The sequence below is a fragment of the Calypte anna genome, chromosome 5 (genome assembly GCF_003957555.1).
Source record: "Calypte anna isolate BGI_N300 chromosome 5, bCalAnn1_v1.p, whole genome shotgun sequence".
NCBI lineage: Eukaryota > Metazoa > Chordata > Aves > Apodiformes > Trochilidae > Calypte > Calypte anna.
Window position 1 is genome coordinate 12,569,538 of NC_044250.1, and position 27,179 is coordinate 12,596,716.

The following is a 27,179-nucleotide window of genomic DNA, read 5'->3' on the forward strand; positions in this document are numbered from 1 at the left end:
CTTTTGCTGAAGGAAGGGCCCGGAACGCCGGCCAATGGGAACAGGTTTTCTTGGGCGGCGGCGGCGCAGCCCGAGCGAGCGGTGCGGGGACGCTGCTGCCTCTGCGGGCCTGAGGGGACGGACGCGGGGCGCGGGCAGGTGAGGCCGCGGCGCGGAGGCCCGGGCCTGGAGGCGGCGGGGGGGAGGTTGGCGGCGCTGCCCGCGGGCCCCGGGCGGCGGCCGTGTCCGTGACCGCATCGCGGGGATGGGGCGGGGGCCGATAGGGCCTGGTCCGGGGTGGAGCTCGGTGGCGGCGGGGGCTGCTTGGAGCCGCCTGGCGGAGAGGGGCGGGCCCGGCGGGCCGGTGAGGCACCATTTTAAGGCTTGGGAAGTTGAGGGTGAGGGAAAGAAGGGAGTCTGCGTGGCGGTAAGTCCGGCGGAGGGGAAGGGAGCGGTTCCAGCCGCATGGATGGCCGCTCTCCTCCGCCCTGGGGAGCTTGGCAGCCCGCCCTGACATCCCCCGCCCTCCCGGGGGAAGTGGGGGAGGAAGGCGGTGGGAGGGCTGTTGTTTGTTTGTTTGTTTGTGCTGAACGCTTCTCCCGGCTCTCTCGCCCCGCACGGCTCCGGTTGAGTCCGGCCCGCAGCCGCTCAGCTCCGATGAGAATCTTCCATTTGACCTCATCCAGGATCCTGTGTTCTCTCAGCCCGCTGTGGGCTTTTGGGGCTCAGGTTTTCATTTCGAGGTCCCTGTTTCCCAAGTGAGGGACTGTTTGGTGTTTTCCTTCCTGTTGTTTGTTTTTTTTTTTCGCTACTCTTGTTTATACGGTAACAGCGTTTTAGGGTTTGTGCGATTACATTCCCGTAGCATCTGTCTACGGGGCTTCAAAATAAAAAACAGAGGAGCAAGAATGTAAGTTATAGGTGAGAGGAAAGCCACTAGGGGATTTTTTTATGAAGTCATCTTTAGACAAAACAGTGTTTTCTCCAGAAGATTTCCAAGGTGAACTGAAGCATTGCTAACACTCAGGACTTGTGGAAAAGATCAGTGAGTTTCTTTCTGTTGGTGATGTTTTAATTATTGCTTTTGATTTTCCTTAGAGGATCAGAACACGATGTCTGGGGCTTCCCACAGGGTTTCATCCCAGGAAGTCCACTCTCCCTTCTGATTTGTTGTAGTTACCAGAAGCAGTAGCAGCTGTGGGTAGGAGTCTTCCTGTGCATTCAGCAGTCCATTAGTTTCCTGCTTCATATTCTGGGTGTACAGACCTTTCCTTTACAGTTGCTTTGTTCAGGGTGTTGTCCTTACAACAAAACCATCAAGTCTACAATTTCCTTCTCTTTTGATTGACTGCTGTGTGACATTGTGCCAGACAAATTGCAGCAAGTGGTAAGTGGGGAAGTGGTTGATGTAATCCCCTCTTTCCCCAAAGCTTGATGTCTGCTTGAGTTATTTGAAAACAGTGAAATGTCCAGAAGGAATCAGATACTAATTTGGCCTCTTGCTGGTGGTTGTAGTGACAGTAACAATACCATACACTGTTCTTTCCTTGGAGTTCTGATGGGTTTTTTTATGTCTTGTGTGTACCCTGAGCTCACTTGCTTGGAAAATATTTAAGGCAGAGATTTACTGCTGTAATTTTTAAGCAGAGGGTCCATTTAAAACTGTTTTTAAAAACACCTTGTTCTTCCCTCCCTTGCCATCCCCAGCTTTTCATCAACAGTTTTGATAGCAGCTGTGGCACTGAAGTCATTGGAAGGCAGCTGTAACTTAACTGGGAATCACAAGCTGGTTTGTAAGAAAGCTCCTTATTTATAGGCTTCTTTTTACATTTTAGTTCCCAAAGGAACAACTTTGAGGAGCAAAATAAATCTTCAAGTATGTATTTGCACCAGGCAGTGGTATCTGTCTTTTTTTTTAATTATTTTTTGTTGTTGCTTCTTGTCACTTAGGTTAATGACTTCTGTCAGAACATGGCCAAGTCATGTTTGTTCCAGTGAAGAGTAATTCAGCTGCCCAAAATTATTCACCTTAATGGACCTTAATTCTGTGTTTTTCCAAACACAAATGAGGCTGGAATGAGAATCTTCCCTCAGCAGGGTTGAGAGGTGGTTCCTTGCAGTAAACAGAACACAAGCAGCTGAGCAGAAGAATTTGTGTGAAGAGTGGGGGTTTTTTTCCATTAGCTCTGTCACTGGGCCTGCCTTGGAAAAGTCCAATCTTTGAGGCTGATTTTTAAGTAGTGTGAGGCTGCATTTTTAGGTGCTTACTGCTGCTTCCTCTAATAGTGAGGAGGATCAGGTAACTTGTTGGCTGAACTCTGATGTTAGGTCAATTTATGTCTTATCCCTTTAATCATACATTCTTTTTTCCTGCCTTGTGTCTGCTCTGGAAGGGAAGACTCAGAACTTCTCCTTTATTTCTTCAGCTGTAAGATAGTGAAATTCTTTTGTTTTGCTCTAGTGGCTGCTTGCTGGCATTGCCACTTTCTCTTGTTATGTTTCAGGTGAGAGTGGGTGTTTGCAAATCAGTCTGCTTGGGTTGCTGAAACACACCTGGGACACAAGAAATCACTTGTTTGTTTCTGGATGTAATCCATAGGGTGCACTGGTTTGGGGTTTGTTGGTTTTTTTTTCTTGTAGATGTTAAGAAGCTTCCTATGGGATATCCAACCCAAAACAGGCTGTTTAGTCCTTTTATAAATGAACAAAGCTTTTCAGCTATATTTAAATGGTTGTGAAAGTGATAGCTTGGAGCAGGAATCTGCACTTCCCATGGGAGTGTGGATGTCATCTCCAGGCCCCCTGCTCTGCCTGCCACTCAGGATGTCGCTGGGTTCCTCTTTGGGTCCCTGTGTTGGAAGCTGGGCTGAGGAGCAGCCTCTTTGGCCCCTCTGGAAGCCAGGGAGTCAGAGCTGGTGACTTATGAATGGTGGAAGGTTCTTTTTGTTCTAAATCTGACTTCCACACTAATACCTGCTTGCTTCAGAGTTTGAGAGTGGAAAGCAAAGTGTTCTTCTCCACGAAGAACATGATGCAGTGATGAGTTGGATTTGTTATAAACTGTTTAGATTTGGGGGAAAAAACCCAAACCCCACAGCCCAACCTGCATTACCAAAATAGATGTTCAGGCTTGGATATTTTGTCTCACTGAAGAAACATCAGCAATAGAAGTTCAGACAGTTTGACTCCCTCTGGTTTCTCAGGAGAGATAATTTAGATCTTGGGGCTGGGGTAGCTGCACTGAACTTGGTTCCAGTCATTGCTGAGATCTTGGCTTCACCCTCTGCTCCCTGTGCTTTTTTCACACTCAATAAATCAGTCCAAGGCAGGTCTTTATTTAGGGGATTCTGCCTTTGTAGCTGCTGTTAGAAATAAGTGGTAAATAGTTTTGTTTCCTTCAGTTCTTTGCAGCTCTTCATCTAACAAGTTTTCAGTGGTCTTTCAGTGTAGTGCAGCTGAAGCAGCTGTTACCAGACCAGCCCTAATTAGGCAGAGAAGTCAGGTATGTTAGGAGGTGTCATTAAAAAAAAAAAAAGACATTCTGAATTTGTTGTAATTCATTCCAACTTTGTTTTCATACCAGGTATAGTAATGCAGAATATGCAGAGATTATTTACTCTGCATCCTACCAAGGAATGAAGACAGCAATATATTTGTATCTCTGGCTTTGTCTTCTGTTTGCTTAACAGAATGCAGAGCTCCTGTAGGAAGCTGATACTTGTCTGATGGGAGCAGTTTATTTAACATCTGGAATACTTGAGAGGAAGAAAATTAAAGGGTTAAATGAAAGCTCTTAATGGTTTGTTTAAAAACTATGAGCAACTTCCAGTTTGAATTGGATATTCTGGGAGCTCTTCACTTTACTGCAAGAGATTGTGTGTGATGAGTTTCTTACAAAACCAGCAGCTGTTAATTTATATTGAGGCTTTAAGCAGTTACCTGTTGTATTTTAATTTTCTTATGAGGTAAGCAAATTACCATGAAAGTGTTTTTAAAGACTTTTTAATTTTAACTTGCAGGTGGATACAGGCACACAGATGGCAGATAACAGGTATGTTGAACTGTTTTCTGGGAATCTGACCTTCTGTGGGAGTTGTTTTTTACCAAGGAAGAATGTATTAACAAACTTGGGTAACAGTAAAATGGTAATATTTTCTCTAACCAGACTGTGTTTCCTTAGAGCAAGGACAAAATGCTCTTCTGGTGCAGGAGAAGCTGAGATAATTTGTTTTATGCAGAGTTACCCTGTTGTAATAACAGTTTCTGTTGTCTTGATTCAGTTTTCACTGAATTTGAATGCTCTGAAGACTTGAGGACACTGATTCCCAGTGTTTCTCTGACCTGTGTGATTTAAGCATGCAAAAGGAACTTTTATTTTCCAGTTTTTAGAGCATTTTTGGAACAACTGGCTGTTAAACTGGGGTAAATACATATGTGATGCTGGTCTTAAAGGCTTGCAGTGCACAGGGTGAGCTGGATAAGCTAGTCTAGCCAGGAGCTGATAATACCCATTTGCATATGTGATATCTTTTCTCCTTTTGTGTCTGAGTTAAGGTTAATTTCAGCAATATCCAGGCTTTATTTTGGGATTTATAAGCTGGCAGGGAGCTTGGTGGTTGTTGACTCATCCTGGGCCCTCTCTTCTCCAGCACAGGGAGTGTGATGGAATATGTTTTGGCAGGGAGTGGGGAACACAAGGACATCACTTTTTAGAGGAGAAGCAAATGTAATTACTTTGAATCAAAACAAGTTGATGTAGAAATCCAAAATAGAGAGCTAGAACTTTGACCTCTTATTTATCTTCCTTCCTTACCTGTATCCTTTCTCATGTTTTTCTTCATCACTTACAATAAAAGGGTGTTTTGGATTTTTACCTGTGAGTAATAACATTTTTCTGTCCAGAATGACCCAGTACAGCTGAAAGGCCAGCCCTTCACTTAGTGAGATGAATTTCTGTCTGAGTTTTGGTTTGGGAATTTCCTGTTTTGTTTTAAGTTTGGGGGTTTGATTTTTTTTTGTTTGTTTTGCTTTGTTTATTTAGGTTTTTTTTTTCCTTTCCTTTGCATCCTGTTCTTCTTAGGAAAACTAGTTTCATATCCAAGCTTTTGGGGAATATTGAGGACATAAATAGATGAGTTTTAGTGGCATACTTTGTTTATAAAACTTGCCCTGTTGTAAACACTGGAAATTCAGAGTACTTAAGAAGATAATGTTTTCATAAGGTGATGCCTTTTTAATAGGTTCCATTTTTAATTTTCTTAGTAAAACAGAAGATACTGCTACAGATTCTGTGGAGGCTGCTAAAAATGCAAGTGACAAAAAAGGTAAGAAATACATAATAGTTGGTTGTGTATTGAATTTTCCTTATCTATAGTTCCAAAAGACATACCTGTTCACTGCTGAAAGCAAAACAATACTTTCCAGGCTGGTTTTTAATATATTTTGTGTTTATTTTAGCCAAAAGCAAAACAAAGCCTGTATTTTTGTAGCAAGCTAAAAAAAATTCTCTATTTTGTGAGGATACTTCACTATTGCATGAAGTAACACCCTAGACACTTGCAATAAGAGCTGCATAGACTTAGAATAATTATTAAAATGTGCAGCCCTGTACACATGCTTGTTCTTTACTGTCTTGTTTGTAGGAAAATGCATCTTTATAATATATCCTCTTGAGCTTTTTATTCTTCATTTGGAAGCTCTACAAACAGCTGCTGAATAATGCTTTTCAAATTACTGCTACTGCATGCAGCAGAGCTACAGTTTGATTTTTACTAATTTGAATGCTCAGATTTGTAAGTTAAAGGGAAATGCATTTCACAGATGTGGTCACTGAATGCTCCTTAGGTTGAACTTTTAATACTTATTATTTTTTTAAGAAAGCCTTTGTGAAGCAATTGGAGATCAGATACAAGCTGGGAGACACCACTGAATAATTCTTACAGTCAAATTAGATTAAATAAAAGCAACCAAGCATTTCAGTTCTAATGTCCCTTAAGTTTTCTGTGAAGTAGTGTGAGGACTGAGGAATCTTAGAGATTGTAAATTTGTCTTGATGTAAAACATGGCTATTTGTCAGGGAAATGGTCACAGTGCTGTGCTGCTTTGTTGTACAGTACACAGAGTTATTTTTTCAGCAGTCTGGCTTGCTGGAGAACTCTTTTACAAATGTCTTGAAAGTAGAATTCAGTCTTTCTCTTGAAAATTTATATGTGAGTTTTATAAGCTACAGCTAATGTAGAGGGAGGAAGGAGGAACTCATATTTTGCCCTTTATTATGTCATCAGTGTATTATTTGTTATCAAAAATTTGATGTATTTGTGAAGAGAAAAGTGTGCTTTCTGTTGTTCTGTTTCTGTTTGATCTTTCTGACACCTGATCTTGAAGTAATTCTGCTCGAGTTACTTGTTAACTGTAGTGGTGCTGTCAGAGATCTGGAAAATGGTGGGTGTTTTACCATGCCTGCTGGAAAACATCCTGTAGAACAAAAGTGCTGGAAGTGTGTTCAGGTTTGTTGTAAAAATGGGTTTCTGTCTTCACAGAAAAGCTAGCAGACCAAGTGATGCAAAATCCACAGGTCCTGGCAGCTCTACAGGATCATCTTGACAACACAGCTCTTACTCCTTCAAGTTACATTGAAACGTAAGTTCAAGGCATAATAAAATTCTTGAAAGACAAAGCATAATAAATTGTTTTTACTGTGTGATTAAGGTGGGAAATTAGAACAAATGAATCATGAAGAAATATAGCTGGCTTGAACTGTGATTCATGGCAGCATAGTGCTGGCAGGAAGAGTTAAGTTTTAATCTACTTTAAAAAAACTGTGGGCAAAATTTTGCCCAGTGTTTTCCTTGGCTTAGACATAACTTCCCTCAACCCCTTCTTTGTTTCCTTCTGTGACTCTTGTTCTGTCTGTATTGTTTGATTTCCCTAAGACTGTTTTCCAGGATGTAGTGGAAGGATCAGGAATTGTAAATGCATAGTTTGAAGCTTAGTTTTATATTAACTGTGGAGGAGACTTCACCTTGAAAGTTTTGCCTTTAGTAGATATTAGTGCCTTTTATTTCTTGACTGGAAACAGCTGGTGGTAAATGAGATAAAAAGTTGTTTTTACCTGGCTGTATGTAAATACTTAATCATATGAAGTACAAATGGGCAGAGTGTACTTGTCTCAGTATGATCCATGAATTAAAACTTTCCCTGTGGAATGCACAAGTTCTGATTTTTCCTAGGTGGATCAGCACAGCTCTAGTCTCAAAGTTTAGGTGTAAACAAAGGTATTAATTTCAGATCTCTGAACTACACGGGGAGGGTAGTGGCCCCGGGGAATGGAACAGAAGATAACACCTTTGAGAACAACTTGGGTAGGAGAGGATTCTTTCAACTTTTTGACATAGGTTTTGAAGAAATATGTATGTTTGACAAGCCTTTTATTTAAAACTTGCATTTAGTTGTAAGCACCCTGTTTCACAGTGACACGTTAAATAATACTGATGAAATTAACCTTAAAGAATGATTTCTTGGTTTTTTTTTTCAGTTTACCAAAAGCAGTGAAAAGAAGAATTGATGCCTTGAAACAGCTTCAGGTGAAGTGTGCCCATATAGAAGCTAAATTCTATGAAGAAGTACATGATTTAGAGAGAAAATATGCAGCACTCTATCAACCCCTTTTTGATAAGGTGGGAAGGCTCCATTTATGATCTTTGTCTTCTAGCTGAGTCAGTTCTGTTTGCATAGATGTGATTCTACATTTTCTGTTACATTCTTGATTTTTCTGACACAGAGAAGAGAGTTTATTAATGGGGAGGCTGAGCCCACAGATGCAGAATCAGAATGGCACAGTGAAAATGAGGAAGAAGAAAAACTTGCTGTGAGTAGTGAACTCTTGGTATTCTGAGACTGTCAGAGTTGATTCCTACACGGGGTTTTCCACTGCCAGATTCATCTTTTGGAACTAAAGGTTTGATCAGGAGTGTGCTGTTGTGATGAATATGTTCTTGTGCCCAGTGCAAGCTGTCAGACTTTCAATTGAGGCTTTTTTCAGGTTTGTAATTTGAGGGAACTGAAAACTTGCTTTTTGTTGGCACTGTTCGTAACCTGTTACCAGCATCCTTCTGGGGATGGGTTCCATTCCAGTGCTACATCAAACCCCAAGATAATGAAAGGCTGGCTGTTTGTCTGGCTGCCTGTCCCCATTATTTTGGGGGACATCAGCTTTCATTTCCATAAATACAGATTGGACACACGTGTCACTTCCATCATAAAATAGAATTGACCCACTAAAATGTGTCCAGGCAAGTGGATTCCTTCTTGCTTGATGAACAGGACCTATCTAGCTTTGGGAGGCCTAATATCATCTGTAGGTTGCCTTTTACTTTCCTATCATCATTTTTGGAGGTATATACTCAATTATGTGTATTTTCTCACAGAAGTGACCTGCTTACAATGCTGTGTTTGCCATTCTGTTAGATTTCTCTCTGCATTTTTCCCTTGGCCTATTTTCCAGTTTCCTTTGAACACAGCTCTGTATACCAAGTAAATTGTTTTGGAGGTTTTTTGTGTTGGGATTTTCTCCTTTTTTTTTTTTTTTTTTACTGATTTACCATGACTCTGTGTGCACAAGCTAAAAAAGGATTGTTAGGCTTTGTGTAAATGCAGCCTAGAAGGACTGTATTTCTTGCAAATGTGTCCAGATGGCAAGCACACTGCTGCATTCATATTCCTGGATAATCATAACCTGAGGAGCTGCAGTTCAAAAGATCTTACTGTTGCTGCTATCTAGTGGTGCAAAAGGAAAGGTGCAATACAGCTAATTCAGTCAGGCAGTGAGTTTCTTGGGTTTGGGGGATGGAGAAGTGATGGAGTAATTTTTATTTTTTATAGCATTTATCATCAGTTATGTATAGAGAGCCCTGTATCACAAAAGTTTAATCATTTCAGAAATTTTAATTAGGAAAAATAACCATGGAAACCTGTTTTACCATGTAAAATTGGGAAGCTAAAACAGTATTTCAGAGGGCATTTAAATTTTCAAATGAAGCTCTATAAATGGCCCATGAAACTGGAGGAATGAGATTAATGGGAAAATAGAGATTTAATTAATAGGAAATTAGAAGTTTATCTTTTTGTAGAAACATAGAAATGTATTTTAATTATTTCTGTTTGTCAAGTCAGTGAAACTGTCACTGGGTCTGAGCCTTTTTAGAGAAGAATTCCAAGGGAATTGAAAGTAAATCTGAATTAAGTGTTTACTCAAGTCAATAAACTTTGTGTCTCAACTTCATTTACAGAGAAAAAACAGTGTAAACTTGAAATGTTCCTTAAATACACCTTCAGAGATGACAAAATCTTGTAGACATCCCTATGTTTATTATGTCTATCAGGAAGTTGTGATTTCTTATCTTTTAATGTTTCTGTTTTTCTCAGGGAGACCTGAAAAATGTAGCGATAGTATCGGAAGTGGAAGAGACAAATGTCAAAGGAATTCCAGACTTCTGGTTTACTATCTTTAGGAACGTAGATATGCTAAGTGAATTAGTACAAGTAAGTTTCTAATTTTTCCAATTAATAGTGAGTGCTTGTGTGATCTGTGTGACAGAACAAAACCCTGAATTCTCAGAGAATCCTTATTATTACTCCCAGAGATGCTTGAAAGTGATGGGCAGGCTGAGCAGCTGACCCAAACTGCTAAACATTGTGAAGTGTTTAAGAAAGGATATTTTAACAAGCTCTGTGGATCCTAAAATAAGATTTTTATAGTTTCATCCAACCTTTTTGGTTGGAAATGACCTTTAAGTTTATCAAGTCCAGCTGTTAGCCTAGCACACTGCCAAGTCCACCCCTCCAGGAATGGGGACTGACAGCTTACCTGGCAGCCTGTTCTAGTGCCTGACAACCCTTTCAGTAAAGAAATTTTTCTTAATACCCAATCTAACCCTCACCCAGTTTGTGGCCATTTCCTTTTTTTTTTCTGTTGATAGCTGGGAGAAGAGACCAAAACCCACCTCACAGCAACCTCTTTTCAGGTAGCAATAAGGTCTCTTCTCAGCCTTCTTTTCTCCTGTCTGAAAAACCCATTTCCTCAGCTGCTTCTCACCAGTCTGGTGCTCTGGACCTTCAGCAGCTTTATTGCCCTGCTTTAGGCTCACTCCAGTACCTCACTGTCTTTGTAGTGAGAGGCCCAGAACTGAATTTTGGGGTTCAGTCATTTTCTTGCTCCTGCTGGTCACACTCTTGCTGATCCAGGCCAGAATGCTCTTGGCCACCTGGGCACACTGCTGGCTGTCTACTGGAATACCCAGGCCCTGGGCAGCTTTCCAGCCACTCTTTCCTGCTCACAGCAGCTGTTCCCTTGTTATTTTGTTAATTTAGTCCATAAAAGTTTTTTTTTACCATGCATAAGCATACCTGTGCATTGCTTGAATAGCTTATTTAGTTTTTTCCTGTGTTAAATAGCTTATTTAGTTTTGTCTTCATTTATATAAATTGCTTTTAATGTTATATTAATGTTATTTTACTTTTCAGTAGTGTTCATGTGGCCTACCATGGTAGCAGCATTTTTTACTAATAATTAGGCCTAATGGTTGAGACTTTGGCACATATTTGCAATTACAGTAATTAAAAGTTTTGGATCCAAACCTGAATTTTAGCTGAAATTGTGGAATAATGACAAGGTGTAGGTTTTATTCTTAAAATCAGGTTGAACAAGCAAGTGAGGTTAAATTCTGCTCTCTTAAATACTGCCTTGTGAATAGGAATTTGTTTTTCTTTTTAGGAGTATGATGAGCCAATCTTGAAACATCTGCAAGATATTAAAGTTAAGTTTTCTGAACCTGGACAGCCTATGGTGAGTTCTCATTTGTTTCTCATAAAGGTTGAATCAGTGAAGTAAATGGCATTTCAAAGTTTTCATTCCATTTTGTTTTTCTGGAATGTATGTGGGGAGTGTCTTTGTAGATCAGCATATTTGTGATTTGCAAGTAACTCTTACTGGTAAAGTTATATGGTTGCTTTTAGGAAGGAAATGTGGGGAAAATTCTGGGTGCTACTTAATCTAATATTTCATCAAAAGCAGAGATGTGACTCAAGATTAATTAAAGACAATGATGATGGATAATAATAATCCTATGGAGAAGGATAGAAACCTATATTAGATGATCTTTCAAAAGTGTACCTAGTGAGTAGTTTTTAAAGTACAACTTTGCCTTTTTTTTTCCCTGGAAATGCTCTTGTTTAAGTTCAGCATACAGATACTTCCAGAAGCAGCTGTTCTGTTGCTTATTTAATTTTTACTGACTAGTTACTCATTAAGTTCTTTTTTTGATGGTCAGGCAGGGAGAAGTATGAGATTTGAGCCTACACATTATTTCCTTAAACTTCCTTGTGTTTGTTTTCCCTCCTTTTTGTGTGTTACAGAGTTGTGTTTTTCTGACAATCTAAAATAAATGCAAGAAATGTTTTATTGAAGGTTCATGTAAGACATGGTCAGACTTGCTCAAAATATCTTTTAAAGGTTAATAACAGTTGAAGCAAAGTTGGGGGGGGTGGTGTTTTTTTAGTTCTCATTGCTTTTCTTCTACTAGTACCAAAAAAATGCAGGTGATAATAGGCAAGGGAAGCAGGGGAGTTTATTTTTTTAGTCCTCATTGATTTTCTTCTATTAGTACCAAAAAAATACAGGTGATAATAGGGAAGGGAAGCAGTATGGATGGAGAACAATTAAGAATTAGGTCCCTATATACTGCTAGAGTTGAAGGAGAGGATATGAGTTTATGAAAAAGAATTGTTTAAGCACAGAATAAAGTATTCTAAAAAATTGGTGTGGTTTATCTTGAAGCATGTTTATTCAGTGGCATTTGGTTGATTTGGGAGTAGTTATTTTTGCCTACAGCATTTTTCTATTCTTATTCAGCTTTTTTTTTACAATACCTTCAGTTGAACTGCTCTTAAAACAACAGATCTATCTTGTTTTGCACTGTGCCTAACCTCTTGACAGGATTTTTCTGTGAATAGATTCCATTCCAGTGCTAAATGAAAGGGAAGGCTGACAAGTTCCATGTCTCTTCTGTTTTTGGAGGATGTACTCTTAACTCCTTTGAATTAAACCTGTTACCCAGTTGTGCATGACTGTCTTGTCTGAAATTCCCTGGCTATTGAATATTGCTGCAGCAGTGGTAGCTTTGTGCTGAGAAAGTTGATGTAACCACTATTAAATGCACATTCTGCTGTGGATTAGGTTTTGTCACTAAAATAAATATGTGATAGTTGGGAATTTTCTCATCTATCATTGACCAAAAGTGATTAACTGGAGTTGCTGTCCTCCAAAAGCAGATTTATGTGGCCACATTAATGGTGCTTCAAAGTTCTGTCTGCTATAACCTATATAGAAAAACTTACATCTGCATGAGGCATAAATTATGCCCTTATTATTTACATTGTTTTATTTCTAATACATGAAGAAGTGTACATAGGCTTGTATAAATTTTAATTTCTACTTATTTATCCATTTGAACATCCAAATCTTGGCATATTCAGACCTGGATGATGTGTCTAGGTATACTTCCCATAGCTTAAAGTAAGGAAGATCACTTTTTTTTGAACTTGGTGAAAGCATCTCATACAACAGTAAAAATGTAGAAATACTTGATACAGAGGAAACCTGAGAGCAAAAGCAAAAAGGTTGAAATAAAGACATTTTACAGGTTAATACAGCACTTCAAATAGTATGTAGAACCTGAAGCTGCTTCTTATGGCCTCCTAATTAGCAGCTGTGGAATGAAATATTGAAACCCAGTCTGTACAGATATTTTTGTCTTGCTAGTCCCAGGGATCCTGCATGCTAAGTAATGCCTCTGGGTCCCTATTTATAATGCCACTAACAGTTTGTGGGATTAGTTGGGTATGAGTGTTAGTCCCTGGTGGGGGATAAGCTAAATTTGTAACTCTTGCCCTGAACATGTTTGCCAAGGGAGATTTGCCTTAGCTGAAGACACCAAACTAGCTCTATTGAATGGCTTTAAAATCAAAGTAAAGCTGAAAGAGGCTGCTTGGAGCCAGCACATTTATTTCAGCTCCCATTAAACTGTGAGCATGGGAGTTGGGAAGCTGCTGTTGCCACCAGTCCCTGTCATTCCTTGACCACTCTCTTCCCAGATTTCAGTCAGGTGAAGTGATTCATGGGGTCACAGAAAAGGGGTGGTACAAAAAGACCAAGGGGCTTTTGGAGAATGAAGGATAAATAACTGATGAGCAGACTTTTAAGCCAGAGTTATTTACCCTGTTTGCACATGGTGAGCCTTCAAAAAGAGGAGAGCTGAGAGAGACTTGGGTGTTAACAGACCCATTTTATGGCCTAAGTCTGAAGAGTGCCTGGGAAAGTATATTCAAAGCTGGGTTTTTTTGGGCAGTTTCTTTATTTTTGTATGCACACTAGGTCTGTCTGGCTTTTATGGCATGTTGCTGGGGAAGTAAATAAATTATTTAAAGTAACTCTTAGGCATGCTGTGGTTGTGCAGTGGATGTGGTGATGCTGAGGGTTTTAGCTGTTAACCCTCCTGTATTGTTGAACTGATTTACCTAAGTAAACCTTTTCTCTTGGCAAGTTACTAAAGCAGTACTGCTGCAAAGTTTTTTTAGTTACCCCTGTTCAAGACAGTTTGAATTTTGCCTTAAATAGTTTATAGTTAATCCTGAGTGCCAAGTGGGTATGTATAGCATTGTACAGTCAGTATTTGAAAAATTGGTGCATTGTGTATGCTGCAGTTTTCTGTAGCTGGAGCCTTTTGTTCTCCATGTAAGAAGCCAAAATTTCTGCAAGCAGCTTTCAGGTGTGACAGGAGGGGTGAACTCCAACATAAGCAGAAACAGCTGCTTCAGGCTGCACCCTGTTAAAACAACAGAGATCATGACTAGGCTTCTACAGAAAATTAAGCCAAGGCTTCTTATTTATTTCTGTGCTTGCTTTAAGACAGCAGTTCTGTATATAAAGGTGAATGAAATGTATTAAATTACCTGATTATAATTTGAATGATCCTGTTAGCCAAGATTGTTCTGGTTTCTTGCACATTCAGAATTGGTTGACATATCCTTAATTTCCTGCCTCTGCTATAGTTGGAAAGATATGTTTGGCATTGAATTCTTGGTTTTTTCCCCTGTATTTAGAGTTTGGTTACTTGTAATTACCTCACAGGTAAAAAGCAGTGGTACCATAAAAACTGTAATGCACCTTTCTTCCAGTCTTTCTCATTAGAGTTTCACTTTGGGCCCAATGACTACTTCTCTAACTCAGTCCTGACAAAAACATACAAGATGAAGTCGGAGCCAGACAAGACAGATCCCTTCTCATTTGAAGGACCTGAAATAGTTGATTGTGAGGGGTAAGAAAAACTTGAAATTCAAAAAACCTTCTGAACTAGTAGTCCATATTTTCCAGATGCTGTTTTCTCTTCTTGTGGCAATGATTAATGGAGATGAGAGGGTCTTTTGCTGCCCTAAAAACCAGATGTGTTTGTAGGGATGGTGGTGATGATCTTGAGTCTAAGCATGCAGAAGTGACAGGTGCAGAGAGACATTTTAACAGTGTGCATTTTAAATCCTACAGCTTCCAAATTTAGTAGTATATTAATGAAGTAAACAAGCCTTTTACTTACAGATAACTGGGTAAATTAATGTTAGTTATTCCATTTCATGGACCCCCATTCTCAGCCTGATAAATGACTTTAGGCTCTTGCTCATCTCCTCAGCAATTTTTGTTCAAGCAGTGCTTTTGAATCTGGCAGGAATTGGCTGTCACATTTGGGGTTTTTAAGCCTGTTTTGAGGTTAGAACAATGCAGTTTGGTTCTGCATTCCCCTCATTCTTTGCCACATGCAATTTTTGGTAAAGCTGTAGATGTATGAAGACTTGTAATTGAGATAGAAGAATGTCAGTTTGTACAGTGGCAGGAAAGAAGCAACAAATAATCTCTTTCTAGCTTGCTTGACTTGACTGACAAGTCAGTCTGGGAACTGTTGTTTGCAGAGCTGAAATGAGCTTCTCCCTGGCTTTTGTGTTTGTTTTTAGGGTAAATGGGCACATCCTTGGCCTATAGTGAGAAACTATAACATGTTCTCTACAGGTCTGACTTGGAAGATTAATCCCCAGCTGTTGAGATGATTATGATTATTATTAGTAGTAGTATTGATATAATTATTACTATTATTATTTCTTCCCAAATAGCTGAATTAAATCTCTTACAAAACTAAATAGTGGGGGCAAAGAGGCATTGAGGTGTGGCTTTCCAGCGTGATAAGCCTGCTTTGCCTTGGTGTTTGTTGCTCTAATTCTCAGTTTATTTTCACTGGTGTCTCATGCTAAAATGCTGTTTTATCACATGTTGTCTCTAGGTGTACTATTGACTGGAAAAAAGGAAAAAATGTTACAGTTAAAACAATCAAGAAAAAGCAGAAGCACAAGGGTCGAGGCACAGTGCGGACAATTACTAAACAAGTACCTAATGATTCTTTTTTTAACTTCTTCAGCCCAATAAAGGGTAAGTTTGCAAACTGAGAATTTAAGATTCTTAATATGTTATGTTTTATTTGTATGTATTTGTATTTACACAGTTTAAATTTACAGACTATTTGTGCTGCTGCAGTGTATACTTTGCTCTTACTAGAGAAAGGTGGCAAAGTGCAGCCCATCCAAGCAGATAACTCTTCTGATGTTATTGTATAGAATTTGGCCAGTAGGTATGTTGTGTAAGCAGGATTCACAGTATGGAGTCTCCTACAGAATCTGCTGAAGATGTTGACTTGTTTTACCACAGGATGGCTCTGTGCATCAATTTGAGCTTTTAACATGAGAAAGAAATCTCCAGTGTTCCAACTTAGAGTGGATTGGTCTCTTTAAACCTTTGTGTTAATGACTGAACTTCCCTGTGGTTTCTTTTGTGATTAATTAGTAAGCTGTAATGCTCCATACATACCTGCCTAATTTGCTTGGCTACCTAACAACTTAGATGGGTTCCAGAAACATGGTTTCTTCTGGATACAGCTCTTGTACTCACAGTGTAGTTTGTGGCCTTCAGAGATGAACTGAACAAAATTTGACATTAGTCTTGAAGCTTCACTTGTGGGCTACTATGAACTGCCTGTTCCTCCTAAATAGCACTTCAGATTCCTGGATATCTTGGGATAAGAAACAATTAAGTATTTCTAAAGATTAAGTTTCTTTGGTACAAGAAGTGTCCTTAGGTAACTTGCTACAGGTAGTTGGTACTTTCAGAAAGGGATGGAGATTTGTTCGCCCCTCATGATGGTTCTGTATTTTTTTTGAAGTACTTAAAGAGCCTCCTCTGGAGTTAGCTGTAAGAAACAGAAGCCTGGGACATGTGCTGGCAGTTGATACTTTCATTTACAACCTGAGAACAGGCTGAGCTTAATTAATACTTGCAGTAGGATCACAAAACCATGGCACAGGGGGTAGAGGAGGGAAATCTGTTTTGGGGGGTGGTTTTGTTTTGTTTTTTTGAACAAATGAAACAGAGCTCCTTGCTGGTTACAGAATTAGGCCTCTTCTCAACAGAGTGTTGCAAACTCTTGACAAATTGTTAATCTACTTGGTAGCATCTGTGTTTGGTAGAAGGTTTGCAGTGCTCCAGCAAAATAACATAGAAACAAAATGTTGCTCTGGGAGGGTAGAAATGTGATCTGTAAGTCTTTGGAACCCATCTCTGCAGAAGGTGTACATCTGCAGAAGTCTCTGACATCATAATGGCAGCTTTGGTGCTTTCACAACAGCACACAGTCCTTGGAAGTGCAGTTTTTGTGGGTTTAATTTAAGGTGAATCTGAATTCTTTAAACTTTTCATCGTTAGATTTTGATGATTCACAGCCTCGGTGTTTTCTGGTGTGAGAATGTTACTGTTTATAATGTCATCTTGAATAGCAAGGTGGGCTAGACTATACAAACTGAAATTTACTGTCTTGTCTTTTTGCAGTATCTAGTGATGGAGAGTCATTGGTAAGTTTACATTTCTGAAATAATGTGGTTACTCTTTGCCAGATCTTTTGATAAACATCTCTATATATGTGAGAGATAAACATCTCTATGTTTGATAAACATCCAATTAATGTTCTTTTATTAAATGTGTGCTTCATTATTTTTGCTTTTGCCAAAGTTGAGACTTCATCTTGTTAAAATGAAAGATACTGGTGACTTTTCCAGCTGATCTGTTGCCATTTTACTGTTACATGTCTTGCTGTATACAAATAGCATCTAACATCATATATCTGTTGTGTGACTCTTGGGAAGAGGTTACTTTTTTCTCTTGCCACTCAGCACTGCTGCATGGCTGATACCTGGGTTTTATTTTATTATTTTAGTTTGTTGGTTTAGTTTGGGTTTTTTTAGTCAGTCTGAAGCAGTCTAAACAATATTGCAACATCAGATGCCAGAACCAGTGAAGTCTATATGAGCCTTTTTAATTGAAGGTGTTTCAGCAGGCCAGTAGCCTGTCTGAAGAAAGTAACAAATTTTTTAAATAAATCTAATTTCTGCAAACCTGGATTTAGACTTGTATTTCAGTATTGATTGCTTTGTAGCAATGAAATAAAGTACACATGACTTGGAGGTTGATGATGATGAGATGTTTCTCAAGCCTGTAACTGAAATAATTGTGTTGGCTCCTCTGTAGCTGGTTACATTCTTATTAGAGAAATGAAACTGAGTTACTTTTCAGGATGAAGATTCAGAGTTTACTTTAGCAGCAGATTTTGAAATCGGCCACTTCTTCCGTGAGAGGATAGTCCCTCGTGCTGTGCTGTATTTCACTGGAGAAGCTATAGAGGATGATGATAATGTATGTATGCTACCAGCATTTTGGTTTTGTTAGTCACCATGTAAATAGAAACATTCTCCTCCTTTTCTTAGACTGGTGTGGAGTGTGAGTTACACAGAACAACAGAAAGTGGGAAGAGAGAAGGAACTGGAAAGAATCATTGAACTTTCTCTGAACTGTTCTGAATTCTCTGAATTGTTCTCTGAACTTGTCTCTTCTTTGCTTCTGGAAGGGACTTTCTTTCACTTGCTGTGTTTGAGCATGCTAGACTTTAACATCTTCTGCAGCAATTACAAATATTAGAGCTAATAAAACTTTGGGTTTGTTTTTCAGTTTGAAGAAGGCGAAGAAGGTGAAGAGGAGGTGAGATGCATACTATGTCTTTCATAGATAACTGATTACCTGCTGTGTTCAGTTCCAGGAATAGTCCTATATGGAGCAGTAAGAGTTGTTCATAAATTCTCCTGTATTTGGTTTTTCTTTCCAAAAGAGTTCAGCATTCCTGACCTCACAAAAAACTTGTTTTTTCTTCTTCATAGAAATACTTTCTGCAAGAACATTTATACATTTTTTTTTCTGCTGTTTTGAAAGCTGCTGTCTGACATGACTCCAGAAATAAAGACTAGCTTCTTTCTTGAGTGCTGCATAAGAACCTTCAGTCATATTTTTAAATATCTGTTGCTTAGGCAGTAGTGGAATTCAGCTGCAAGCTTTTAGTTGTCATGAGTTTGAGGACTGGGCCTTTCTAAAATGTAAAAGGTAAAAAATGAAAAGCATTCAACTGTTTCTAGTAAACAAAGAGCTCTGGTCCATTGTATAAATACAAACATGCTGTGAAAGGCTTTGTACAAAACCACTAAGTGATACCTCACTTAGAGGTAGTTATATTTTTATTTTACTGCTTTTATTGTGTTGTTCTTGCTAATTGGCTAAAGATTTGTACCTGACTGTCAGCAAATTCACCATAGCAGAACACATCAGAAGTTGTTAAGCTGGTGGTCTCATGGGAGCTGGCAGCTTTAAGCATGCAGTCCCTTCTGTTTTTGCAAGTTGTAATACAGACTTCTGGACTTAGGCTCTTGAGTGACTGAATATTTTCATATTTTATTATTTTTTTTTAGGCTGAGTCTTTATAGATTAAATATGTTTATACACTTCTGTCTTCCAGTGCCAGATGTTACTACTTGGATTTGGGTCTGTGTATGACAGAGTGTAAAAATACAGCAGAGTCCTGTGCAGGAGTTCATTGCCTGTCCACAGTAATCCAGATAAACAGAAACTCTTTTGCAAGGAGGTCAAAAAAAGAGAGAAGAACAAAAAAAAAATTGACATGCATACTTATTACTAGAACTGTAAAATTAAAAAATAGTGTGTCAGGTAGAAGTTAAATTCCTGGGAGACTGCAGCAGCTTAGGTAGGAAGGTTGCCTTAAGCCATGCTTAATCTTTTAAATCTACATTTTAAATCTTCTTTTAAAGATTATGCTTTTAAGATTTTGAAAATGCTGAATTCTTTTTAAGTCAGCCCAAGTTGTTTTAATGCTGACGTCTCAAACACTCTGGAATACAGTAGTAGTATCTGTTTTGTTTTTTTCCATTACAAAAAGTTGCACTTTTAACCTGTTTTAATTTCTGTTAGTTTATCTCTATTTTGTCATAGGACTTGGAGGGGGAAGAGGAGGGAGAAGAGGAGGAAGATGCAGAGAGTGATCCTAAGGTAAGGATTTTTCTGTGCTTTGCCATAATGCAGACTAATAATGAGCAATGTAACCAAAGTTAAAACAGTTTGTGAGAAGATCTTCTGACTGCAGTGTTTTCATCTTCTTCAATTCTCAAATTACTCTTGAAAGAAAAGTTAGTATTTCCAGGAAGTAAGAAATTAGTAGGTGTGTTCTTCTCACCTGCACTAAGATAATATCTGAAGTGTGTGCCTGCTTAATGGTATCTTTGTATAATAATGAAACACATTTTTCCTTTAGAAAGGTCTTCTATCAAATATTCAGTGGCTGGACTTTGACATAGAATTAGTCTGACAAGTCTCAACTACCTTGTTTGTTGATTTTTCTTAGAGTTTTTTGGTTGATCTTAATGGCTGCAGGTTAGAATCCGTGTCTGTGCTCAGCTAGAAATAAGAAAAGTGCTCAACTTTGAATTTTAAACATTATGAGACCTGCCTTAAAATTCAGTCTTAAAGATTTGTGTTCCTTTTGAGAGGTGTTTTTCAGTCTGTCAGTGATAGTAAAGTTAATGCTTACATTTGGTGAAGCTGGGACAGTGGTGACAGAATTACATTCCTTGAGTTCTTGCTACATCAGCTTTTAATTTTTCATAAAGGCACAAATGGAAAAGTGAAAGTCATGCTTGATATTTGGATAAAATTCTCTAGCTGCTTAACATGTCACTCCTGCAACAGAGTTTTATGTACATATTACCACTAGTAAATGTTTTTTGTCACAGGATCAGGAATTGAGCTTGTTTTTCTTTATTGAAAGAAACTCTGTCTGGTGGAAAGGTTGATCAAGCAGGATTGGAGTTGTAGAAACAAATACTCCCTGTTCTGCAGGATCAAAATGCAGGTTCACCAGTATGGGAAAAAGTGGTACAGATGAGAAAATGCTGGGTGTGAGTTGAAGTATCTTTGTGCTCAGTATCAAGTACCCTTTTAAAGGGTTTGGTATTCTGTAAAAAAACCTGAAGGTATCTTGGAAGGTTGTAGTTTTTGCCTCCTGTATTATTTTGTACATTTCACTTTTCATTCATGCTGACAGTTCCTTTCAATTTTTTCCCATTTAGGTGTAATTTAAGTCTGTTTATCATTCATACATTTCTAGGTAAGGTGGAATTCCATTCATATGTAACTTCCCAGAGTCCCATTTATAGCCATGCAATGTGGTTTCTTTTCTAGGGTTTTCTGTTTCTTTTTTTTTTTTTTTCCTTTTCTTTGCTTCTATGGGGAAAAGAAATGGGGGAGTGGTGTCTTCAGAGTTAAATACTAGAAAGAAATGTGTATGAAGATGAATGTCTTTAAATCCTGTTACTAAGTTAGACTTTTCAGAATGACTTTTCTGCCTTCCTGGCACAACTTCTGCTTTGTCAAACTGTATTTTATATACTGAGACTTGTCAGACTTCATTTTTTCCTTGTTTCTGATTTGATGTTGCATCTGTTTAGTGTACTTCCAAATTAAATACCCCTCTGCTCTTCTTGAACTCTTTTAAGTCATCAGCTTACTTAAAATGTCTTTGGCAACATAACTTTTAGTTATGCTGCCTGACAAAGGCAGTCAGGCACTCTTAGAGGCCTTTTCTTGAGCTCATGCTTCTGAACACACAATCTCCTGCTCACCTCTCTCTCTCTTTTAAAACACAACCAAAAAATGGTCATCTTTCACCTTTAATCCTGTGCTTCATAGAGAATGCCTGCAACAGGCTTCATACTTTTTCACCTGTATTTTAGGCTTGTATCTTGTTGTTTTCTTTGCTTGCTTAGGAGGAGCTGTAATCTTTCCAATTCATTCCCTCTCTGCACAGATAATGCCCTTCTTTGCCTTTGTTAAAATTGAGCTAAGTTTTGCTTGTTGTTTTCTATGTTCAATCTAGGCTTTGAGAATCCAGCCACCCTGCATCACTATTTATTCACCTTTTTTATTCACCTATAATAGAACATCCATTTGTCACAACAGCTTGTATGTTTTCATGCTGCATCAGTTTGTTACACTATTGTCTTCCCTTCTTACAATTAAACTGTCAGTCATTGGCTTCAGGTTTTCAAGTCAACCTGGAATTCTGGCTTTTGTCTTGGAAGACTCATATCCCTGATCCTGCTTTCCATTCCTTCTTCTGTCCATCCCATTTTCTGGTCCTGCTTTTCTGTGTCTCCTATCCCTCTTTGCCTTTCAGTTCCCCTCACCCCTGATTTTCTTATATCTAGAATAGCATTCCTTTTATGTACACACAAAAAATAATTGTTCTTTTTGTTTGTTTTCCTTTTAAATCCTCTTCAGCCATTTTTTGCATTGCCTCCTCCTTTATTATACAACATTGACTCCATAATTGACTCCAACACTACCTGATTTGCCAACTTTTCCTCCTTCCCTCCTGTGTTTAAGTACATTTGAGTTGTTCATTGAGAACAATATCAGTATAATCTCTTGCACTGTGTGTATAAGTTATGGCTGTGGAAGACTGAGCAAATGATTGGAAGTAGCTTCAGAAGATGCCACAGAAACAGCTGATGTGGCTTTTGTCTGGTGTATTTTTCTGTGTGCTTGCATGCCCAGTTCCCTCTGCTGCCTTTGTTTCACACTGTGCTTGAATAGAGAGGCAGCTGACAAGGTAATACAGAATGCAGTGTTGAATTCTGAGCTAAGAAGCTGCTGTGCTGAGAGGCTGCATGTGCTGAGAGGTTTCTAGGCTACCTAAGCAGGAGGGCTTGTTAGCAAGAAATTGATTTTCAGGACCTTTGAAGCCTTCTGTGCAGCTGTGGAGGAGGCAGGCAGGCAGGCAGTTCACACCAGTTGGTTGCTTAACTCCAGTTAGCTCTGAGTTTACTTCCTGTGTATTTTATATCCTTGCTTTTTCTCAGTAGCATATAGGAGAAAATGAACAAAGGTAAACCTTATCTCTAGGATCCCTAAAAAGGACTATTTCATGGTAAGACATTTAAATATTAAAAGGTTTTCTTCTGTGATGGAAAGGAAATCAGCTTCAGTGCCTGCTGCCTGCATTGATGCCACTGTTGGCAGTGAAGTCTGTGTGGGAGTCAGATGAGATCTTAGTGGGCTGTGACTTTATCTGAAAAAGATCTGGTTTGAAAGGATTAAACTGCTAAGATAAATTGTATGGACTTCAAGCTTAAACCCCTCTCCTCTAAGATATCAGATTAATTGGGTGGGTGCACTCATTAGGCTGAGTATATGGAAGTCATGAAAACAGTATTGCTTCAAATCTGGGTTTATCCTCTGTGTTAGCCTTGTGATCCTCCAAATTTTAGGTGAAATCCCCTCTTTAAATTTGATGCATGTTCTCTGTCTCCATGAGCAGCTGATGCAGTTCAGTTGATGTAATTGCTGATGTCTGCATGTAAACTAATTAGCTCAAGTCTCTTGCATTGCTGTCCTGGGTAATCAAATGCCAGAAGGCAAATGTTCAAGCCCATTGTAGCAAGAGTGTTCTTTTTTTAATTCTGAGCAAATGATGCAACTGATAAGAGCCAGTGGCAAAAAAGCTTTATGTTGATGCTTGCTGGCAAAGGAGAAAAATAAGTGGAAGTCTCACTTAGGTTGTGTATTGCCATTAGAACAGTGTCTCAAACTGGAATCTAAGGCCCAGAGTAAAGTCCTTTGAACAGAATTTGTAAATGTTATTAAATATTTTAAAGATGTAAAAATCCCACCACTTTTCAAATTGCTTAAGTCTTTGCTTGTGATTACTGTAGAGAGAATTCTTCAAGAATTACTCTTGTCTCCAGCACTGGTGAATTTCATGTACATGTGTTTGCTGATACATTTATTTTAAACTAAGATGCAATTCCTCCTTATCTTTGCCAGTTAAAGTTTCTCTGTTAGCTCTTTACTGCCTGGCCAATGCACTTCACCACCTTTCTAAGTTATCTCAGGAAGTTATTTTAGGGAAATACAGCATGAAATCTTGCTAGGACAGGGAGATAAATAGCTCAGTCTGTCTAAAGCTAATAAATGAATTAGTTGCAACTGGCTGATCAAATGTCACCAACAGTCTGGGCAGTGTGGTAAGAGCAGCTCAGACTTGATAGCCTGAGGGAGTAGGAATGAAGTATTTTGGTCACAGCTTGGGGTCTGGTCCTGATCTTCCAGGAGCTGGGAGAGGCTGAAGAGAAGTTTCAGCATGCATGTGCCTGCTGCAGGCAGCTGGAGTGAGGACACTGGGTGTCATCTGCCTGTGCTGCTGCTTTGCATCAGGGTGCTGAGCAGCTGAAGGCAGTAGGGAGCTCTGCAGCTGAAGTGGTGGGAGAAAATCAGTGATGTTCTGGTTCTGAGACACTGCCTTGTTACTTATGGCCTGCTTAAAAATGCATATGTATGGTCAAGATAGATATGGCCAGCTGTAGGCTAAAAGTAGCATAAACTAGCAGGATTTCTTTCAGAATTCTCCAGCTGACTTGGGTATGAGAACCCCATAAGCTGTTTTTTCTGGTTGGTGGGTTTTGGTTTTTTTGTTGTTGTTTTTTTGGTCTGGGAACAGTAATAAACCCTGAAAGGTCCCCAGGAATGAGCTTTGCATTTAATGTGACTCAGTTTTTGCAGGAGAAAGATTTAGATGCCATAATGTGATTTAAATACTTAGAGAAATAAGGCAAGTATAAAGAAAATATAATGAAGATGATTAGAAAATGGAACAGGGGTTGATAGTGTAAAAGTCAGCTGAAAGGTTGCAGTGTGATAGAAATAAGGCAGGTAAAGAGGAAGGAAGGAGGGAGATGGAAAGATTTTTAAGTGCTTTCTAAATAATGGTTATTTTACTTGGATTGTGGCTTTGCTACAGAATACATGGGGAAGGGGAGGGGATGTGCTCTGCTCTCTGGCCATGTTCAAGTACAAGGCAGCTACAAGAAAAATTGATAATTCCAGAAAAGTTTGTGATAGAAGTGTTGCCATGTGTTCTGTCAGCCTCTGAATGGAAACAAACAGCATGCAAGGTATTCCCAGTGGCAATCAGATTGTATTTTTGGGAGAGAATGCTGATTTTGTGTTCTGTGCAAACATATCCCTCTTTTCAAGAGGGAATTGTTGCTTTATTTAGTCCCAGATCAGGGAAAATGAATTTGCATCGATGTGATGTGGAACCCCAGGCACGTGAGAGTGTGCAAAGCTGAAGTTGGCCAGATGTGCTTGGGAGAGGAAAACCACAAGGAAGGAGCCTGAAAGGTCTTTGGCATGTCTGTGCAGGAGAGGGAACATTTGGTTTTAATCTGAACTTCCAGTGGGAATGATTGTGAGCTATGTAATGCTGGAGAAATTCAGGTGAGGAGGAGAAAAATAGTTTGGGTTTAGTGCAGATTATCAAGGGTGAGATTTATGCTGAGGAATCTTATTTGCACCTGTTCTTCCTCACTAGAGGCAAAATATTTAAGTTGTTTTAGCTTACTTTGTGTATAATGAGCTCCTGCATGTTTGCTTCTTCTACAACTCCTAAAGCTGCTCTTTAGGATTGCTACTACAAAATGTTTATTTTGTGGTCAGTGACACTCAAGGTGTCCTGTTTTGTACCTGTGTTTTTCTTTACTAGAATTCAGCAGGTTTCTGTGACTGCCATTTGGTTAGAATAAACCATATTAAGAACAGTGAATGGAGAAGCAAACAGGAAATACACTGAATAACTTCTCCTGCTTTCTAAGAATCCTATTTTACAAGAAAAAACCCAAGAAGTACAGTGTACAACTTGAAGTCCTGAGCTGTTTTGAATACTTGTTCTCCTTCCCAAATACACTTCCCTTTTGCCAAAGGGGAAGTTGTTTTACTACCTAATAAAGGTGTTTCTACTTTTACATATTTAGATTAACACGTGGGCTTATTGCCCAGTGTTAAACTGTTGAATAGTTCCCTGCTGGTGATGCAGAACCTAGAAGAATTCAACACATTAATTACATTTTTATCACCTTAGCAGAAAGGGCAAAGCTTCTAAGGAAAAACTCCAAACGTGCTGCAGAATAAGCAGTCTGCCTTCCTCCCTCAGCACTCAGTGAGGAGGTGGCACTTTAATTGTGGAACTGCTTAGGAGGAACTGAAAGTCAGGTGGAGTCTGTGGTTGGGAAGTGTAGGTGGTGGTTTGCTTCCTTCTTTGTGCCACCCTTGCCCCAGTGGATGGAGTGGAAGGGACTGGAAATGCAGATGGAAAATAATCCGGGGTACCAAGCAGTTGGGAGCAGGGGGAAACAGAGTAAAAGTGGTGGATGTTCAGCTCTGTGTGGTCTAGCATGGGTTTACATGCTGCTTTTTTGTAATGATATCACTGAGTAATTCAAAACTGCATAGCCAATTTCCTTTAATTTGTTGGAAGTGTTTTCTTGTAGTCACTTTGATTTTTAACTCTCTTTTTTTTTCCTTCTTTCTTTCTGCCTTCATACAGAAAGATTCCAGCCAACCTGCTGAATGCAAACAACAGTAATAAGGAAAATACCACTTGGAAGTGATATTTGAACAACTTGTAACAAATATTTGGATACCTGGCCTGCAGTTCAGGATATTCCATTGCTGCAGCACAATCTTATTAACAATGCTTAAAAATTAATTTGTTTTAAAATGCATGATTTTCACTAACTTCTTTATTGCTTAACATGTACAGTGGCAACTTCAATGCATTTGGGAAATATGAGGTTTAAATAAAGCACACTCTACAGCCGTTGGTACACTGTAGCTAAGGATCTCCCTAGGCCTTGAGAGCCTTTTGCCCTATGCATAGGGGAATAGTCCAGCCTACCAAGTGAGAATTATCCATTTTCTTGTTCAACTTGGAAAATTGTGGAATACCAGTGTGCTGAGAAGCTAAAGTAAATGGATTACATGTCTGGTAGCTGAAACAGATAGAGCAATATGACTTTTTTGCTAGTTCCCTCCCCACTTTTTTAATGTTTCTTGCAACCTACAAATTGAACTAGTGCTTGAGCAGCTTTAAATGTCATATTTATTATCTCAGTAAAACCAATTGAGTTGAAGTAATTTTACTTCATGGAAGGGGGTGTCATATTTGAGACTTAGTTGTTCATCTTACTATTTATTTATTCATGTTTGTAAGTACTTTGACAGAATTAGTGCTTTTTAATAGTTTTTAATATACTTGAAAATCCTCTTTTGCATACAGTATGGGTACTTGTAAAACAAGTAATTGGAATTGGTCTCAATACTGTAGTCTAGACAGAAGAAACAAACTTGGCATCAAAATGACAACTCTTCTGGATGAAGATCAAAGTGCAAAGGCCAAACTGATGCTGTTGATGGAAGTGGGTTGCAGCCAAAGAACCAGGAAACTTTTCCAGTAGTCTCTTGCTTAGTGTCCAGCATGGAGGGACCTTTCACTCTCAACAACAGAATTTATCAAAATTCAGCTCAATAAATCTGAAGTTTTGGTGTCTTACTTGCAACACTGAAATTATTCCATTCCACAATTTGTTTTATTTGAGGTTTTCTGAAGTCTTCAAAACTACCTTTGTTGTTGTGTGGCACTTCAGGTACACGTTTCTAGTTTCAGCATCCATTGCCAACCTCTGGCAGCAGTTGAATAGCAGCTGTATCAACACTGTGACCAGGCATGTAGAGTGCTCCAGCCTTACCTGACACATTTGTAACTTAATACAGTGTTTTCAATTTGTACAGAATAGATAGAATATTCTATTAAAGTTGTGAAACATGA

The 27,179-nt window shown here is 38.9% G+C and overlaps 1 protein-coding gene and 1 non-coding gene across 6 annotated transcripts; both read left to right on the plus strand.

Moving 5' to 3' along the window:
• NAP1L4 (nucleosome assembly protein 1 like 4) lies at positions 1–27,179 on the plus strand. Of its 5 annotated transcripts, XM_030451018.1 has the most exons (16): positions 57–138; positions 3,999–4,030; positions 5,242–5,303; positions 6,519–6,618; positions 7,514–7,655; positions 7,760–7,846; positions 9,403–9,519; positions 10,751–10,822; positions 14,212–14,351; positions 15,360–15,505; positions 16,955–16,977; positions 17,696–17,815; positions 18,128–18,157; positions 19,454–19,510; positions 20,587–20,624; positions 25,899–27,179. In XM_030451018.1, the coding sequence occupies exons 2-15, from the start codon at positions 4,017–4,019 to the stop codon at positions 20,590–20,592; spliced, it is 1,116 nt and encodes a 371-aa protein (XP_030306878.1). In that variant the 5' UTR covers positions 57–138; positions 3,999–4,016; the 3' UTR covers positions 20,593–20,624; positions 25,899–27,179. The 5 variants fall into 5 exon arrangements, with proteins under 5 accessions (XP_030306875.1, XP_030306879.1, XP_030306878.1 ...); XM_030451019.1 differs by lacking the exon at positions 20,587–20,624 and having other exon boundaries at positions 35–138; XM_030451017.1 differs by lacking the exon at positions 20,587–20,624 and having other exon boundaries at positions 68–134.
• LOC115598415 lies at positions 8,058–8,189 on the plus strand. Its single transcript, XR_003987627.1, has one exon. It is a non-coding gene; the product is annotated as a small nucleolar RNA SNORA54 (small nucleolar RNA).

What these genes read in the sequence shown, in the direction of transcription:
- NAP1L4 (XM_030451015.1), top strand. Translation starts at nt 35, where the DNA reads ATGGGAACAGGTTTTCTTGGGCGGCGGCGGCGCAGCCCGAGCGAGCGG. An exon ending in AAAATGCAAGTGACAAAAAA is followed by an intron (nt 5,303 to 6,516) that starts GGTAAGAAATAC and finishes TTCTGTCTTCAC; the next exon opens with AGAAAAGCTAGCAGACCAAG. An exon ending in CTAGTGATGGAGAGTCATTG is followed by an intron (nt 16,978 to 17,695) that starts GTAAGTTTACAT and finishes GTTACTTTTCAG; the next exon opens with GATGAAGATTCAGAGTTTAC.